Genomic DNA, 19,887 nt, shown 5'->3' with positions numbered 1-19,887 from the left:
CGCCACATCGTATACGTTCCTAGAAAGAGCCCTGTAATCGCCGCAACACCTGCTCAAACGATTAGCCACGTCATAGCGTGCGGTTCTCCTTTCGTTCGCGTAAGAGCCAGTCTTCGTGTTGTCGTGCGCGTGCGCTCGTGTACCATAGAAGAGCGCTTCGCGTGGCAGCTTCTGCGCAGTGACTTTGCATCCACCACTCGCGAAGACGACGGCTACTTCGACGCATACGACGACGACAACGACGACTAGCACTATGGAATACACAATGAAACTTAACTATGTGTCCGTCAATGTTTACCTACAGCTTCGCCAATCAAGTCTTGCGCGTGAGTGCAAGTTTCCCCGAATTTTTTTAGGGAAATCGGGTGCTCGACATCGTTTGCGCCGGAGTTGTCCCGTTGAGTGCAGGGATTGGTCAGTTGAGTACGTTGCAGCTAATAAGCCTTACGGGAGTGTCACTTACCGGCATCGTAGTGTGATGTTTATAATAAGACACACGATTGGCTGCTTCCGCTCAACTGGGAATAGTACTATATAATCAATTACGCCATAAGCATAACGAGATTTGCTCACCTTACTCATGAATCAATTCTGCCACTACTTGACATTGCTCCCTCGATTAAGCAACGAACCATGATTGCGTGTTAGGAAGAATTTCCAAGCCCAATGCAAAATCAATAGCGTTGCTTTTCTCCGCAAGACTGCGCTTCCATGACGTTACGTAGCTATCATAGCACCGAAACTAATTACATATTGTCACCGATAGGACGATGGATCTTGGTGGCTTAAGGTTGAAGGAATTGGCTTTATTGCCACGAACTCGTTGTGTCCTAAAACTGCGGCCGCGCGCTTGTTGAGAGCGAACAACGTCGTCTTCCTCTGGCCGTCAGTCGATGATGATTCCGATGGTGTACTGATTATGATGAGAAGGCTGAGCTCAATAACAGATGATAGTGGGGGTTGACCGTTCGCCGTGTTAATGATTACTAATGATTGCGGCAATATAAGAATGTCAAGATGTCTTATATTTAAATGGCAAATGTCTTTCTCGTGGTGATTTGGTGCGCCGAACAGTTTCCTTACGTTTTGAATAATTGAGGAATGAAGTAACATTATTGTGACAGTTTTTAACCAACAGAACGACTAGATTTTTGAAATGACGAAATTCCAGTGTGTACGACAGGATATTTAGAGCCACAGTTTCCGCATACATCGCCCGCCCCGGTGGCTTGGTGGAGATGGAGTTTGCTGCTAAGCCGAAGGACCCGGGTTCGATTCCCGACCGCGGCGGCCACTTCTCTGATGGAGGCGAAAAGCGAAAAAGTTCGTGGGTTCAAGATTTCGGCGCATGTTAAAGATCCTCAGGTGGTCAAAATTAATCTGGAGCCCTCCACTGTGGTGTGGCTCCACCTGTGTAGCGTCAGTGCGTTAAATCCCACAATCAATCAATCAATCAATCAATCAATCAATCAATCAATCAATCAATCAATCAATCAATCAATCAATCAATCAATCAATCAATCAATCAATCAGTCAGTCAGTCAGTCAGTCAGTCAATCAATCAATCAATCAATCAATCAATCAATCAATCAATCAATCAATCAATCAATCAATCAATCAATCAATCAATCGCCTGAAATATAACTTTTATGTTCCAAAGAAGCCACTGGAGAGCTGACACGTAATTACAGCACGAAAAGTTGACGCAGGCTCAGAAATGCACACAGGACAAGCGGTGTTATGGCCCTATAAAAAGGCCAGGCGAGCTTGCTCTGACGAGCCCCAAGACGGTGGGTCGCATGCACCGGTGCGCGCCACATCGGAATGGCCAGGAAAAGATTACCCTCAAGAGGCCGAAGATCTAATGAGGCACTCACTGTGCCTGGCGCTAATATCCCCCTGGCTTTCTTTTGCGAAACCACGAGATAGACTTTAAAGAGAGAGAGAATTGTCTTTAATGATACTGATGAGGTTAGCCTGGCCAAGGCGCCTAGCTTGCTACACCAGATGTATGAAAAAATGAAATCAATGAACAGATGATGATAATGACTGTGATGAAGATGACGCGCTCATTAAGAGAGTCCTGTTTAACGAGTTTGATCAAGTCCTGTGCTTCGCAGGAAAGACAATAGAGCTTTTGTCGCCCGAGATGCTCGTTTGGCGTTCGACCAAGGGCCTGGCACGTCACTTAGAGTTAGTCCTCTAGAAAGCGGTCGACCCAAGGACACTAGAAGGAACGTTCTAGCTGCTCTATACCGCGTACACTCACATAATACGTGGTTCAAGTCCGCGCGCACGTCACAAAGAGTGCAGCAGGGGGAAGCGGCCTGTTTCATCTTGAATCGAAAATAATTTGTGTAAGCGACATTTAGCCGCACGCAGTGAAGACCCGCTTCGTCATGCTTGGAAAGTCCGTCAGGCATCCTAAAGGTCCCGTGCGGGTCTATGGAGTGAAGCGGCGCGTAATGTTGCGGCGCAACAGCCAACATAGATCGCTGAAATCTCCAGGCAGCCTTGGACGCTAGGGCAGAAGCATCTTTTCTGGAGAACGGTATCGGTATCACTGGCCCGAGAAGCAGCACGCAGAGCGACAAGTTCGGTGACCATGGACGTCGTCCTGTGGCTAAGCGTTGCGCTGTAGGCGGTACAGGAGGACGGAATCCAAATTCCTATAGCTGATGAGCTGGCTGTCACAGATCCATCCGTGTATAGATGAGTGTGGGCCTTGTATTTTTGAAAGATCAGTTCCAAGGCGAAGAACTTTAAGGCAGGTGTGGCGATATCCTTTTTGCGGGTAATGCCTGGAACTCCAGTAGTAATTTGTAGACGCCGGTACATCCAAGGCGGTTGTAGCGACGGAGAAGGGTGCTGGTCATGAAGAGGCAAAAGGTCTCGCACTTCAGTGGCTGAGCTGAGTGCTAATGGGTGACCTTGCATGCCGTGCTACAAATCACAGTTGAGCGCGAAGGAGCTCCTGCGCGCCAAGAGCAAGTGGTGCCAGTCGTCGACACTCCACCATAGTTCCCACTGTGGATGCGGTCTTCGGAACTCCTATGCACTCCCTCAGGACCTGCGCTTGCATACTTTGCAGGACTCTCGCATTTCCTTTTGAGAGGGGGAGAAGAACAGGAAAGCTGTAGCGTAACAATCCTACGCACATGACGTCATTCAGCCGAAGGCGAGACGGGACGTTGCATCCGCCGGCGTTACTAGATAATATGCGGAAAATGTTGAAGGACGCAAGCTTGTCTTTTATATAGCGGACGTGTTTTGACCAAGTCAGAGACCTGTAGTGCAGCCTGCAACGGTAAGTCCATAATTTGATATATCACGCTTCGTGAAAGCGATGGCAGCGCACTTGCCAGCTGATATAACGAGGCCTCGGGTTCCTAGAAACGCCGCAATGGAATTGATTGCCCGTTGCAGTCTCGCACGCAGTACCCGCCTGTTGCGTCCAGCACTCCATATGCAGATGTCATCCGCGTACAAAGATATTTCCACTGACTGCGGTAAGCACTTTTCTATGCCCATCATAGTGATGTTGAAGAGCGTTGGACTGAGGACGCCACCTTGGGGAACGCCACGGGTCACTCTGTATAGCGGTGTGTCACCGCTGTCCGCTGACATGTAGATGCATCTATCGGTTAAATAGTCCAAGATCCATGCATACATGAGACCCCCAAGGCCCGAAGACCTCATGGCCGAGCATATAGCTTCGTGGTACACGCAGTCGTACGCAGATTTGATGGCAAGAAACAAAGCGATTGTAATGTTGCGCTGTTTTATGCTGATAGCAAGGGCTATGGCATTATCAATGCTACTATGTCCCTTGCGGAAGCCAGACATCTGTGGCGGGTATGCGTTGCGAGTGGTCAGGTCCCAGTCCAGGCGATGGAGCACCATTTTTTCCATAAGCTTGCCGACGCAGCTCAAGAGGGGAATAGGACGGTAGGACTCGATGGAAGTCGGTATTTTGCCTGGCTTCAGTATAGCCACAATACGCCCGTGCTTCGATTTTTGCTCTAGGCGGCCAGTTTCCCAAGAACGATTGAAGATGGCTAAAAGGCACTTCTTTTCCTTTTCGCCCAAATGGGAAAGGGTCGTGTAGCTGATATTGTCCGGACCAGGCGACGTAGCTTTCTTGACAGAGGTCAGCGCAGCGACGAGTTCTGCCATAGAGAACGGTTCATCCATGGGTGATGTTATGGCTAGGGCAGGCGCACTTGTGGGCGACGAGGGTCTTATGTGTGATGTCGGCGAAGAGGTAATTTTTGTGCAGAAGGCGTTTGAAGCGTCCAGGTCACTGATGTTCGTGCTTAGCGAAACAGAGTTGAAGGGGTGAAGTTGTGTCGGTGGTGCCCGGAGACTTCGAACCAGGCGCCATATTCCCGAGAGTGGCTTCCTGGGGTCCAACTTAGAGCAAAAAGACGCCCACTCGCGCTTGGCCAACTTGTTCATGTGCCTCTGAATGGCCTTCTGTGCTCTTCTAGCGTCTCGGATATCTTCCGTTGATTGCGTCCGGCGCGCTCTTCTTTCGTCTCTCCGACGCACTGCACAAAGTCTTTCAAACTCTGCATCGGCGGTAGTACACCTTTTTTGTAACCTCAAATACTTAGTGCAGGCAGTCCTGGCCGATAAAAGTGTTTGTACTAAGTCGTCATAGGTCCAGTCAGAGCAACGCAGTGTCCATTGAGAACGACTGCCCTGTAAGCCATCCACAGTGACGTAAACTGGAGCGTGATCGCTGCCGTGCGTTTCAATGTCAGATATCCAACTCGTTCTAGATAGCAGTTGCGATGACACAATGGTGACGTCAAGGGCGCTTGACACGGTTCCACGGAAGAACGTTGGTTCTCCAGTGTTGAGTACAAACATGTCGTACCATTGAGCACAGTCAAAAAGCCGCCGCCCTTTAGCTGTCACTTTTCTTCCTCCCCATGAAGGATGGTGGGCGTTAAAATCACCCGTCAGAATGTGAGGTGCTGGGGTAGCATTAATAATGCCTTCAAGTCGATGTAGGTCCAGTGCGACACGAGGGGGTATATAGGCAGCAATAATAGTAAAGGACAAGCCACTACCTCGCACTGTAGCCGCCACGTATTCGTTTGATGCATCGGGTGGAATGCTATGTTCTATGATGGCCAGGTCGTTACGCAATGCTTGAAGGACCCTTGTTAACGCCACTCCAGTTGACGATCGTAAGACCGTGTAGCCCGAGAGGCGGATATCTTGGGATAATCGCGAATCCTAGATGGCGATCACCGGGAAGCGATGCTTTTGCACGAAACGGCGGAAATCAGAGATACGATTCTGGAGTCCACAAGCATTCCACTGAAATATTGTTGCATTATTTCGAATTTCCTGCAGTTTTAACGGTGAGGCCGCGCGAGTTACTGTAGCTACCGCCATTGAGCAAGGAAGGGCGAGGCAAAATCCAGGAGTGTGACAAGAGTTGTAGCCAATGGTGACGTAAGGGAAGCAAGGAAGCTGCGTACAGCGTCCACGAGTGGCGAAATCATTGTCCAAATCCCACCGAAACTCCGGTCAACTTTTCGACCACTATCTTCTTTCGGCGGAACTCGACGGGCCGAATTTCGATGTCCGCACAGCTGGAGTTGGCGGCGACGCCATCGCCGGTGCCGATGCAGGCTCCGCTGTAGGTGCGGAGGTATGGGAAGGTTGGACACTTTTTGGTGCAGACGCATGAGTAACCACCGGCGCCCTCTCCGGTTGCGTTTTCGCGGCAGGAGCCAGCTGCTCATGCTCAACGACCGGTAGCGGAGGGAAGTCTTCCTCGACATTGATAAACGTTGAACTCCCAGTGGACTGGTCTTGTGACTCTTGTCTAAGCAGGACGCCCTTTCTCCCAGTGCTGCGTTGCTCTGCTTGGGCAGACTTCGCTGACTTATACGCCTCGAGATTCGCGATCGCTGCGCCGCCTGCCGCCGCTTCTCCGCGGCGTTTGCGGGATTAGCGCTGCGTGGCTGATAGGCGGTCATGCAGTGTTTCGGTTCTCTTTCGCTTCTCTTTGCCTTTCCGCGCAATAAACAACTTGTTATGGTGACGTCTGTAAGCTAACTGCACGTATAGGGCACTTAAAAAAAACAGCTGCGTCTTTGTAGAGCGCTCTAACGCCAACAAGAGCTATACCCGCGGGGAGGCGGTTCTGCGCGCTTCTTGGCCGCTCTTGCGGGCGTCGGCGACGGCAGCAGCATATCACCGCTGTCACCTTCGAACACGTCAGCACAAGTGAATTCTATTTATTGTCGCTTCGTTTAGGCACTGTAAGAGGTTGGTTCGTTTTGCAGCGCAGACAACAATGCGGCTTTGCTTCAATGTACGTCGTAGAAAAATATGATTCGGGGATGTGATAACCCAATAGCTGACAAAAACTTGTGCCTTTTATGGGAATATAAGCCACGCGAAAATGTTAAGTACACTCAAAGGATGTGCAGTGTCATATATGTGCCCCCTCATGCCTTATAGTAAGAACCAAGGTATATGTTAATGAAACCACGGGAAAATGAATGGTCTGCAAGTCAGGAATAAATATAATAGTCGTACGGGAATGAAAAAAAAAACCGAGTGCAGCTTCTGACATGCTAAAGACGTTTGTTTGAGCAAGCTAGTATTCACCAGACCAACTAGATGCGAAATGCAGTGATATATCGCTAGACGTGTGGGGGGGGGGGGGGGGGCGGGGGGGGGTTGAGGAGGAGGACGCTCAACTATCGTTGTTTAAAAATGCGGAGCGAAATCAACGAATGAACGTTTTAGTAATCACACACACAATTGCTGCCTTTTCACTTTTCGTTTGTTTTTCGCCTTCAACGAACGGCTGATCACTCGGCGGATGCATTTTTTGAAGAATACAGGGTAGGCAGTTCACAAGCGATACGAGGTGTCGTTGGAAGAGTTGATTGATTGATTGCAGGGTTTAACGCACCGACGAAACGGAGACGATGAGTCATGCCGTAGTGGAGGGCTCCGGATTAATTTTGACCACCTGGAGATCCTTAACGTGCGCCGAAATCTCGTACACACGGGCTTGTTGGAAGAGTGTCGTATCTGATAAGGGTTCTGATTTCGGTTTATGCTAGATTCTGCAGTCTCCCTGTGTCATATGACGATGTTTCGAAGAGTTTGGTCGGGGACGCGGATTACTCTATAAACCCGTCTTCGCGCTTCTCGTGGAGGATAAATGTAACAGATGAATCTTTGCGAGCGCTCACCTCGGGACAAGACGATCCACATTAAATTTGTCGTCGTGTGCTGACTCCGGAGTGTAATTTTCCATTATCCATCGTACTTCTTTGGTACAATGTTTGTGAAATTTATGCCGCATTGGCTTTTTCATGGTACTGATCAATATCTGCTATGTGATATTGGCAGGCGTAACTTGCGTGCTGTCAGGCATGAGTGCTCCGCTGGATTTTGTAAGTGCACACACAAAGTCGATTTACATCACAGTGTGTATGGCCGCAACATGACCATCGGAGGAAACACTGCTTACGGAGACACTGCCACTAAATTTCAGGGCTGCGGAATTGCAATCATCTGCATGCAAATGCTGGCTTCGGGACGCGGGCCTGTGACACACGCCCGGCGCTTATATAGATCTCACTAAGATCGCGTCATAAACGTTTATCCTCTCGTGAACACACCACGCTTGCAAACAGAGTGCCTGCTCCACGTTATTCGGTATTTGTAACGCGGACAAACGGTAAATCGCTGTCTTGAACGAGCCCCAAAAGCAACGGCGACAGGGGGGACCGAGCCGGGGACTCCCGCGCCTGCTTTCGAAACGGGCCGCTAGGGGGATTTCAGTGGCGCCCCTACAGGCCGCGCTCGAGGCGTATAATCGACGTGGTTCGCCGACATGATTTTAAATATCGCTTTCTGATGACATCGTACAGAGCACTTAGCAAAGGTCGATTCGTGCTTTTTTCCGCAGTTGGGGCAATGAAGAATTTCAGCGGCGCACTTTGTACGGTCGTGACTGCCTCCGCATCGTGAGCATCGTAGTGAGAGTTTGCAGACTTCAGCCACGTGCCCGAAGCGCTGGCAGTTCTTGCACTGTCTGGGTGTCTCCACATATTCGTACACGCGGTAGCGCGTGTATCCAATGATGACGTGCTCATGAACCGTTTCAGTGGCAAACACAATCTGAACATCATCAGGCGTGATCACTAGTACGACCCCATGCCTCAGCCGGCTCGGGACGGTACTGATGTCTAGCGGCCGGTAGGAGCGCTTGGAGTCACGGCGGCGCTTCGGGGGAAGCCCATGCTGAGGGAGGTCTGATTTCTCAGTAGAGGCCATGGCTTCATTAGCGTAAACAACAGTCTCGGAAACAGAGTTAGACGTTTCTGACATGCCATCCATGTCGTCTGGTATAGGGGTAAGTCTGAAGGTACCACAGGACTCACTTGTCCTGGTGGGAGCGACGTCCCAGAAGTGTCTTGGTCGTTGCCGCAGGGGCTTAATGCAACTGGCAGTGGTCCCGAAGGAACGATGAGCTGAGGGGCTGCGAGGATTCCCGGGATTCCCGGCGCTGTGACCGGGTCTGGAGGAGCATCGGGTGCTTTGCCAGGAGCCGACGTAGGCGGCGGCAAACCCAAGGCCGCGCCCGTAGCCGGAAGCATTCTTAAGCTCGCTGCACCGGAAGACCAGTATAATCGCCATACTATCTGCATCAGTATACTCACACGCCCCGGAATCCCGGAAGCATGTAAAAAAGAGCTATAGCAACCTGTGGTAGACGACTGGCGGTAAATCATCTCGCTTATGGGGCCAGTTTAACCCACCGAAAGCAGCAGAAACATTTTCGGTCAGCACTCTCTGAATCTGTGGGACCAACAAAGCTTGGTTTGGTGTTGCGCATTGCCGACGGCGCCAGCACACTACAGCACATGCCTCCTCATAGGGTCCTCCTCATAGGGTCCTTCTCATAGGGTCCTTAGGCTGCACTCCTCCTCATAGGGTCCTTAGTTCCTGCGTTTTATCCTTCTTAAAACACGAACGAAAAAATGGGGTGCCAGGGTGAGAATTACGAACAAATAAATGTCGAATTTTTAAAAGTGGCAGATATTTTGCATTTAATTTGTATTCGTCCCTCCCGCTTAATCATTGCTATCTCGTTAGAGCTAATGCACGTCGAACTCGCGAATTTCGCGTTATTAATAGCTCATTTTCGTCGCGCCACGATTGAGAGCCGATTCAACTAGAACGAATGACGTTAGTGTGGGATATGCTGTACGTTGTCTGAATGGCCTCCAGAAATTTCGTTCTATGACCATGCCTACGTTTATAGAGAAAGGTGGCCGCGCGGGAGTCGAAGTACGTAGCCAAACGAGTGTACCGACAGTCACCAAAATTCATTGTGGTTTCCTCTCCCATTACACGGCTACAATGACTGCGAAGCTGTGCAACGCGTAGGAGACAGACCGAAGCCATTCGGAGCTGCTAAGGTGGCAGAAGATCACGAAACAACGCGTCTCAAGCGGCAAGGGGACAAAGCCCTTCGACGACGCGAGGCGAAAGCAAAGCATGGCGGACATCAATTCTGGCGCGCTCAGAACCCTTCAGAAGTGCTTAGGTGCCTCGAAGTTTTTCGGTAATGATTCGGTACCTTCAAGCATACAAAGACAGTCGATAGCCAATCCCAAGGACGTTTTTGCATGCCATCACCACAGTAGGTCAAAGTTTGTACTGATAAAATGATTCACTGGGGCGACTTGGTTAAGTTTGATTAGGAATCACTGCCAAGCTTATGTCTTAAGTCCGCTGCAGCTTTCTTTCAAGAAGAATTTAACTTCAGGCTACAACACTTTTTGGGGCTCTAAATAATCTTGCGAATAAGAAATTTATTCGGCGGTAAATATGTTTTAACGTGATCCTCGTAAGCAGCGATAAGTGGATTTAGGGCCATATTTACTCAGAACAAAGATCTGATAACACTTTGAAAGCGTCTGTTCGCTCTACTAATAAAAGACCTTGTTCATGAAAATTGTGTTCCGGACAGCATGGGCATCTTATTCGGGTTCGCCCTTGTTTAGGCAAGGCCCATACAGAGCAGGAAAATGACACATCATTGGTTGGAGGCCACTTCTTGATAAAAAAATAACGTACTTTAACAACGACTATACGTCAGTTGGACCCGATCAATCGGATTTATCGCACGGCAAGGTCTCATGGCACAGCTCCGGAAGAGCTGAAGGCTTACGTGGTTGAGCGCAAGGAGACTTGTCGTCTCGTACAAAAGTTGCGTCGTGCTCACCCAGACGTTCGCGGGATGTGTAAACCATATTGACAAAATCGTTTGGGCATCGTGTTCAGGAATGGCGTCATGGCCGTCGTCCCGAGCATTGATAAGCAACCCTGTCTCGATAGTGGGCTTATTATGCAGTGTGGCTTGCACAGAGTTTGTCGTGTCTATTTGCATGTCACGTTACTGAGGACCTTTGCTCCACTGACTACATCTAAGTCCTATCATCCCACCCTCGGGTGGAGGGCCCACGAGCTATTAGGCTGTCATTGAGGAGTGAAGGCAACAGTAAATCGAAAAATGGCACGTCTAAATTGACTATAAAGAAACTATGGAGAAACAAATAGAGGAGGGATACTGCGCAAATTTACACTATTGAGGGAAATGAGATGCAGTGGCAGCAGAGGTTGAGTATGAGCAGGCGTGCACTGCATGCATATTGTCACTTTCCTGCGCACAGCATGAGGTTAAATGCGTGAAGTGGGCTACTTGGCACTTAGGGAGCGCACACTAATGGACAAATGAAATATGAACCAGAACGCGCAAAACTCAAAAACAGGGTCCAATAACGGCACGCTATTGGTATTTTTGGAAAGCCACATTTCTTAACTTTGTTCTTGCAACTAAGCCACTCATCATTTGAACTTACATAGGAAGAAGTCGCGCTGTTTGTGTGTTGTGGTTCATATCTTCCTGTTCGCGCTTCATTCGTCCATGACTGTACGTGTGCCCCATGTCACAATCAATGTTCAGATAGATAGGTCTAAGAAGACGCCACAAAATTCAGGGTATTTTCCCAGCGCACAAAAAGGATCCTTCCTCGTCGCACGAGTCGCAGAGGCCCGAGGCCCGCACATTGGATTTAACTCTCGCCGCCGCCATTAAGGGTGCTAGAGTTTCCGCGAATGTCAACGTGGTGCATACCTGGGCAGGTGCTGTAGGCTGTCACAAGGTAGAGACGATATCGTTTTCTTTACTGCGCAAACTCGAAATTTCGTGGCAGTCTGTGTGCCTTCTTCTAGGTGGAACCACGGCACGGTTCATACTTCACTTCACAAAAACAGAAAATTACAAAGGTATTCCATGGAAAACGGGTGGAGACGCGGGAACTTCAATTATGCATTTCTAAACGTACAAAACATCTTTTGTTGTCCTACAAAAGCAAAAAGAGCAACGAAATGACAGCATTTTCCAGCTCAACCCTTGTGCATGAGCAAGCTATGCGGCCGGCATTTGAGCCTTCAGCATGGCTAAAGTTTGAATACCGTAGCAGGAGGAGAAAGCTTATGCAAAAAGCGCGTCTCTTTTAGGCACGTTCTTCCCTATTTCTTCTCTTCAAGGCAGCAAATTTCAGTGAAGTCGGTGTTCTAACAGCTTTGTGCGTATGATGCGCAGCCTGACGACAAAAGTAAAACCAGGCTGTGCTTTGGAGGAAGCAGGATCATTGCTTTTATTTTCGGCATCTGTTTTTACTCCCGTATTCGAGTTGCGACCGGCCAAAAAATTGTGCCCCTTTTTCTAGAGCCTTTTGGCTCCGTGAGAGGTGCCAAGTGACGTCAAGCAGCAAATTTCACCCGCTACGTGTCTGGATAGCGGACGCATCGATCTTGTCTAGGCTGGTACACAAAACCTGAATAGTTACTAAATGCATAGTTCGCGCTCAATATATACAGAAAAAAAAACATGAATTTTAGCGAACGCAGCAGCGACGTGCAAGTACTATTTTTTGTTCCGTTACAAAGTTGCGCAAAGTGATTACTTTTTTTTATCAGTGGTCCTTCTGTGGATCCCGGCTCCCATGCGGGTAAATCCCGGCGGTCTCCGCGACAATGAAAAAGATAAGGTCCCTCCATGCTCTCTCAAAGGGAGCCGCTATATACAGAAACTCTAGAGAAGGAAACAAGACGCGCCCCATGGCGGCCAAGTCTCACGTTGCTTCGAGGAAAATTACTCAAGTGGGCAGAAAATCCGTAGTCTCCTAATCGCACTGCTCATGTTACCATTGCAGACAGCCGGGGTTGCAGCCCTTCTAGGTGATTTTTCAGCTATATTACGCGAATACTCTCGGCATCGCTGGGGCAACTTTTAATGAGCAAAACAGAGCACGCAGTCCTTGTTCCTCTGCGTATCCCCGCTTCGCGTTTTCTTTCGGTGTAAACGCCGAAATTTTGTTCAGTCTGGCAGTTTGGCGGTCTGTCTGTACGTCACCGAATACCCATAAAAAAGGAGAGATTTAACAGTAACTGGTTGGCATCGAACTCACGCCTTATGCGTGTAAAACCAAATCCCTACCGATTAACTCCCGCACGAGGCAGGCGGCCGTAACGCATTCAAGTGCTCATGAGATTGATTGATGATTGTAGGGTTTAACGCGCCGACGCAACGCAGGCGATGAGGCGCGCCGCAGTGGAGGGCTCCGGATTAATTTCGACCACCTGGGAATCTTTAACGTGCGCTAAAATCTCGTACACACGGGCGTTTTTGCTTTTCGCCTCCATCAGGGTTCGATTCGAGGTCGCGGGTTCGATTCCCGGCCGCGGCCACCGCAGCCGGGAATCGAACCCGCGACCTCGTGCTCAGCAGCGCAACGCCTCAGCCACTGATCCACCGCGGCGGGTCCGTGTAGCGGCTGTGTGCGCGCCTTGCGCATTCGCTAGGAGTTTTTAAAAATTAAAGGAAGCTCACACCAACGCATGGCATCTCACTCCTCTTCCATATCTGCCGCCGATCTCGTCCCCTCCGTCCTCGGCGGCAGAGGCGGGGGCGAAGTGAGTTTGTGTTTCGCCGGGTTTGAGCTTCCTTTAATTTTATAAAAAAATTTCCCCTCATTTTCCACTCATGTGCTACATCAATACAACTCAAACAACCGCCGTTCATAAATCATACATTGATTTAGCCTTAGCAAACAATATCTATTTGAAGTAACATAGGGTGTGGTTAAGTGCATTTCACTTGTCTCTTGTTGCACTCTTTGTAGAGCCACGTGTGTGAATTCAAGTGACGTCGCATGGGTAATCGTTGTGGCTGTCGTTTACAGCTTCGCTTTCCAACCACCTTCACAGGGTGGATTGGTACGCATTTTATTCGTTGCGCTTCAAACCATGGAAACTACTAACCAACTAGCCCAGCAGGAAGTTCTACTGGGCAGAAACTGCTTCTTATAACGAAAAATTACAAACAAAAAGCTCATATGAACACCTGAAATAAAAGAAATAAATGAACTTTGTTGGGAAATATGGACGAATAAAATAAAGCGCAATAAAGTAAAGTAGTTGGATTTACTTGCGCCCAGTAGCCAGGTTCAATAGTGGAGCGAGTGAACGCACTGAAAAATGCCGCAACGCCCTAGCCACGCCTCCTTGGACAGCGTTGCGCTGGACCGGTTAAGTCACCTGAATAATCAGCAAATAGCATCATGAATCGCATTTTTAAAGCATTTGAACTCCGCCTAGAAATATTACCATCATGTTACGGGGGCGTCGCCAGAGCTCGTGTATCCCGAGTTTCGCGCAATGTCGGGCCTTCTGTAAAAGTACCGTTGAGGAACAAAAAGCTTTTACCAGTTCGGAAGTTCACATGCGCGGTGGCCCTGTGCTTACTTCTTAAGCGGTAATCGGTAACCTCTCGGGCACTAGACCGTGGGCTATTAACAAGCAGAAGAAAATAAAAAGACCAGCTAATTGGTGAACATACATAATTAATATTTAAGCGCGGACTGAAACAGGGACAAGAAAGGGGGACAACACCGGCGATTTTACCTTGATGCAGTTTGCGCTTAAATTCTAAGTGATGTTTAACAAGATGTAATTGCCGGTTTTGTATTGAAATTTGGCGGCCTGCTTGGAGGCTGAAGAGAGGGTCATCAGGCTTATAGACAGCCACGACTGGAAAAACAAAAAACAAAAATTACTTGCCGCTCCTGCTCCCAATACATCCCACGAACGCAACATACATGGGACGTGTTCATACGGCAGTCAGACTAAATACGTCAAGGCCAATACCTTACTAGTGTATGTGGACGGCTATTTGCTCCGGACCAATCTCAACATCTGGCACATACCAACGAGCTGAGATTTTTTACTTGTTTTTAAGCGACAACTGCAGGCGTACAATGTGTAATGTCTCCCTCGTAGACAAATCATAATAGCATAGCCGTATACCCTGACATCTGATACCGCAGTTCATATCACGTTGGGGCGTTAGTCTGTGAATATGAAAATATTTTACCGCCATTTATACAGGTGTAACCAGTGGGTGTAACCCTTCACAATTTTGTCAGTTTATAAACCAGCGTAGAATCTAGATTAAGAAGGTCAGGACGTTTGGAATGATGGCGCAGCCGTAATGTAACGCTTACGATTTCTAATCCTCAACTGTGAAGCACTAAATTAAACTTCACTCAACAACACTTAAGCGTCAGTGAGGTGAGCTTTTTTTGTTACTAGATATTGCTGCGCGTCCATGTGCAACACCAGTTTTCCAAGCGAGGATTGGCGCCTGCTTTCACAAAGCATCATGAGAACCGTAGTATGTATTCTGCACTTTCGGGTCTTTGTGCGAGCTAGGAAGGGGTATGATATATTCACACATTTATTGTAGAGAAGGTTAAAAAAATTCCCCGCATTTCCCCGAGGGGAAGAATGTGAAAGTGCGAATGCACGAGTTGAATTTGCGCGGTTCGGTAATGTTCGCGAAAGAGAGATCACACACACACACACACACAACTACAAAGAAAGAAAGATGCATTTATTCACAGACACCTATTTGTGTTGTCGTTGTACTTGATTGCTAGAGCGGATCTCAGCTTTGAAATTTCGTGTCAGTACTCCTTTAAGCGGGTGCATTAGCCCTTCTCACGCCCGATTCCTGGCCAATCGCCCACGTGGGTATGTGCCATGTCAGCGGCCAGGCAGCGCGCGCCCATCTTTGAAATTTCGTGTCAGTACTCGTTTAAGCGGGTGCATTAGCCCTTCTCACGCCCGATTCCTGGCCAATCCCCCACGTGGGTATGTGCCATGTCAGCGGCCAGGCAGCGCGCGCCCATCTCCCCCCGTTGCTAAGGAAGACGAGGAGCGCGCGCACCCGCAGCTGTTGCTATGCGGACTACGGCGGCGGACGATTCAGGCTCGCTTAAGAAGTGCATTCGCACTTAAAAATGGCAAGCGTGCTTTAACGAACGTTGTTTGTTCGAGGTATAACGAGCGCTGCCTTCTGTCCCGCGGAGCTTGCGGCAAAGGCAGCGGAGTTATCTGGCTTTCGTTACATCTATGTGGACGCGGCAGAGTACAGACACCACGACGCATACGCGGTTGCTACAACAGACTTCTCCAAAAAACTACTAAACTGGGCGACCATACGAGCCACCCGCCCAGAAACGGCGGAAGAGGCGGCCATAGCCTTAGCCATCATACAAAATCCAACCCCCCAGACAATCATTTCCGATTCAAAGACTGCAATCCAAAATTTTGCCACAGGCAGATTATCACGGGGGGCATTCAAAATTCTGGAAAAATTTCGATCGAAATCCCCAGACGAGAAAATATGCCTGACCTGGGCACCCGCGCACTCCGGCCTCGAGGGGAATGAGACGGCCCACGAACTCGCCCGAGGGCTCACGACCCGGGCAGGGCCTAACCTCTATCCCTATCACGGGGCGCGGTCTGCGAGGGATCGCCTGGTCACATTTCATGACATCACAACACACTACCGCCTCTCCCGCCGGATCTACCCCCGGCGGACCAGCAATTAGACAACCACTAAGAGCACATTAGGCGTTTACTACAAACAAATACCTTCCCTAACCCAGCTTGTCTGACACACATACACCCAACTCTCTATCCAACCGCGGCCTGTTGCCTGTGCGGAGATCACGCCACCCTTTCTCACATCATATTGGCATGCGCACAAAATACATTCCCACTTATCACCTCTGAGGAGCACTGGGAGGCCGCGCTCCGCAGCTCCGATCTGGACCTTCAGGTCCAGTTAATCGATAGGGCTGTGGCAGTCGCCGGTGAGTGGTGGATGCCACCGGCTACAAGCGCCACCTGAATGGCATGGATCCAATAAAGTTTTATCTCTCTCTCTCTCTCTCTCTCTCTCTTACACTTGTCTGTCTGTTCGCTGACATTTTTGTCCGCTCCGATCCTTCCCAGGCAGCCGCGTTCACGACGACTTCGGACGCAGTGAGCGGCGGTCAGCCCTCGTGAATGAAAGGCTCTAATCCTTCCCAGGCAGCCGCGTTCACGACGACTTCGGACGCAGTGAGCGGGGGTCAGCCCTCGTGAATGAAAGGCTCTAGGAAGTTGACGGCCAGCTTGACCTCCTCGCTGTCGTCGGGAAGCTCCTCCTGCTCGTCTTCCTCCGGTTCTTCGTCGCCGAACACCGTCTCGTCCACCACGCCAGTCGTGTCCCACACGAACAGGCTGCCGTCGTATGAGCCGGTGAACAGCTTTCCCTTCACCACCTGCAGCGATAGGCCACCGCGTCGGCGGCGCATGAGGACACTGTCACGGGAGTGCATCTACAATGATCAGCTCGGTTTTGAGTAAGCCCATCATGACCCAGGCAAGAAACATAACTACACTGGCCGACCACGCCTTTTTTGTTGCTCCGCGCGGATATTGATATTTTCGCTGGTTGGTGTGAAACGTTCTTTTGTAAAATGGACAGACGAGCTGTTAGTGCACAAACATAGTTGAAATTTAAGCGCGAGCTAGAGGCACGGACAAGAAAGGAAGCGTCGGTGTCGTCCTTCATTGTAGTCCGTGTCTCTAGTTCACGCTTAAATTTCAACGTCAGTCTTTTGTTTCGCCGATCGTACGAAAGTCGCACCCCACTGGTGCCCCTGTTCTTATTCTTGCGGGACGCCTGGGCTCAGCTAGGACTTCGACGCACCAATTGTCGGAGTTACCTTGTCAGCAAACAAAGTGCACTGCTCGTCGGGCCCTCCTTTCTTTAGTAGTCTGCCCTATGGTCTGCCGCTGTTCTCACTTTATATGTTTGCGGTGCCTTGATGGGCTGTGTGTACGGCTTAAACATTTAATATCACGCGACACCTGCACTTAAGGATAAATGGACCGAAAAAAGCTGGTAAGAAGTGACTACAAAAATAATCGTGAGGTGCGCCTCCGTGCACGGCACAAAAGCAGTGGCGTAACAATTTTTTTTGGTGGTGTGGAATGTTATGTAACACTTCTAGGGGAACGGAAGGGATTTGATCCACTTACCCAATTACCAGCTGCCTGCTTTTGGGAGGGGAGACGAGGGAAAGCGATTAAACTACGGGGGCCTTTCACTAGAATGCCTACGCCCTCTGCGTACGCACCTGCGCCGAGAATTACCCCGTACATAGACTCTATTGCACTAAAGCCTATATTGAACCAAACAAAAGCGGCTTACAGCCCTTTTGTATCTTGCATGGCGTCATTATATGTCAGTTATTTCGTGCCTGCGACTGTCGTTGGGCATATCGCTCTTGAGGTCAGTGCCTTCGAGGAGACAGCGAATGTACGAGGGACTGTGAGTTGCCAAGACGTGCTTTATGCCCCTCAAAGCAGCTGCCTCCGATCACTTCCGCTGGACTTTCTGTAGAAGCAGCGTTTTATTTTTGCCCAATAGCCACGATTAAATCACGCCTTGTCATACTTGGCTGGCTCTGGCGGAATTGATTGTTCGCTCCAAACCGACGAATGAAATCCGGAATGAATGATCGGTGCCTGTGGTTGCTCCATTTGCTTCATTTTTATACATTTGAGCAATACCGCAGGTATACAAAGTGGCGCAACCGCAGTACGGGCGTTTCGTTCAAGTTGAACCAATGATACATCACTTGGCTAAAATTATGGGTTACAAACAGGGACACAACAAAACAACATGTTGATGTTCAAAAAGGTTTTCAATAAATTTCGGCAGATCTTTAAGTGAATATTTGATGAGGCAGGGCGTTAGTGCCTTTTTTGTTCGAAGAAAAAATTGCCATCCCTTCCAAAAGAAAGTTGAGAGGAGCGAGAAAGCTAAAAGTGCGTCCAATCGATCGTCAAACCTTCAAAGACCCGAATCGAAAACGAAGAACGTACCAATGCGACGATTTTTCACACACTAAGTAAACGCATCTACGAACGATCTAAATGTATATCGATACGTGGTTTATTAGATGAAGGTATGCTCCTTCATCGTGATCCATGCGTGTATTGTCTTATCTTGAACCGTTCCTTTTTCGCGACCGTTGACACAATGGGAGTGACCGTTTTGACAGAATGGGAGCCCGGTTTCAGGCATTTGCTATGTGTGTCCACAGATGTTATCAAATCTTTTCGTTGGACCAACCGGTCTTAGGAAGATGCATTAGTTTTTTGACGGAACTCCATCGTTCCCACTAAAAAAGCTCTCTTCAAAAAAGATAAAAATAAAGGCTGTTCTCTCTCTCTCTCTCTCTCTCTCTCTCTCTCTCTCTCTCTCTCTCTCTCTCTCTCTCTCTCTCTCTCTCTCTCTCTCTCTCTCTCTCTCTCTCTCTCTCTCTCTCTCTCTCTCTCTCTCTCTCTCTCTCTCTCTCTCTCTCTCATTAATCTCGTGCCCGAAGTTTGGTCTGAGGAATCAGTGCTCGTGGCATGAGAGCTAAGCCCCAACAGTCCTCACAGATTGCGTGTCATCAGTACGAACGCGTAAAAAATGAACTCCGCACACCTCAACGTTTACCAAACCTGCATTGGGAGGACCGAGACAGTGTTGGGACTGGGCTATCTCGCCGCAGCCACCAGTGTTGGGACTGGCCGTCGGAGCGTATTCACCTGTTCTGCGACGTTGCCTTGCTCCGTCCGCTATCGACGCGGCGCAGAGCAGAGCGATGAAATTCTCGAGCCGACGATGAGTTGAAGCAGCATTCATATACAGTATGCACAAGGGTAACAACAGCATTACATGGCTCGCACAAAGGCGACAGCACGTCTCCACTCGGTGCCTCTGGAAAGTGCCGCGCTCGCTGCTGCTTCCGGGCTGTTTTATAACCCCGGGAGTCCGTTGCAGCCGCGAGCGGTTTGAATCATTCTAATCAGGACTCTCGCTGGCCGAAGTTTGAATCCGACGAATGGTGGTTGCGTAAGCCGAGCCGCCATGACGGGGAAAGAAAAGGCGACACAGCGGCAGCGTCTCCAGGCATGCCGCTGCGCGTCTGCCGCGGGCCGTTCGTAAGAGGCATGATTCGGCCCAGCCGTTGAGAAGGGAAAACGAGAGGCGAATCTTCGGCGCCTTCAAGTTGGGGCCCGTCTGCCGCGGGCGGTTTGACAATCGGCCCCGCCGTCGCGCGTCGCCAGATGAAGCGAATTTGGGCTGGGCGCTCTGGCACAACAACAGGAAGGGAACACCGTAAGAGGTGGGCGGGTGGGACAGGAAAGGCAGTTACGTTGCAGGGGCGGCAGAAGACTACCGTCCTTCCTGCGACGGTAGTCCTGCGGCAGTAGTCCTTCGACGGTGATGACATTTGCAGTGACGCGAGCAGATGCACGGCCATTTTTTTCGCTATGTTATCAAAAACAGCCGCCGCAGCTGGGTATGGAACTAGGTGTTTTTGTGCTGTGTAGAGGAGCGTGCAATGTAGCTACCGCAGCGGGTTGGTCGGGGTC

At 49.6% G+C, this 19,887-nt stretch overlaps 1 protein-coding gene across 3 annotated transcripts in view; it reads right to left on the bottom strand.

The window, feature by feature from the left end:
- Window positions 1–15,015: 15,015 nt before the first annotated feature.
- Window positions 15,016–19,887, bottom strand: part of LOC144156054 (uncharacterized) — a 187,576-nt gene continuing 182,704 nt past the window's right edge. For 2 of the 3 annotated variants that reach the window (XM_077687835.1, XM_077687836.1), the window contains exon 7: window positions 15,016–16,733. In XM_077687835.1, coding sequence (XP_077543961.1) covers window positions 16,243–16,733 — 491 coding nt within the window. In that variant the 3' untranslated portion in view covers window positions 15,016–16,242. The remainder of the gene's footprint in view (window positions 16,734–19,887) is intronic. The other variant, XM_077687837.1, reaches the window with a different exon arrangement.

This window comes from Haemaphysalis longicornis, unplaced genomic scaffold, assembly GCF_048455015.1.
Source record: "Haemaphysalis longicornis isolate Haplotype H1 unplaced genomic scaffold, Haemaphysalis longicornis Haplotype H1 scaffold_1, whole genome shotgun sequence".
Lineage (NCBI taxonomy): Eukaryota > Metazoa > Arthropoda > Arachnida > Ixodida > Ixodidae > Haemaphysalis > Haemaphysalis longicornis.
This window is presented reverse-complemented; position numbering and strand designations above follow the sequence as displayed.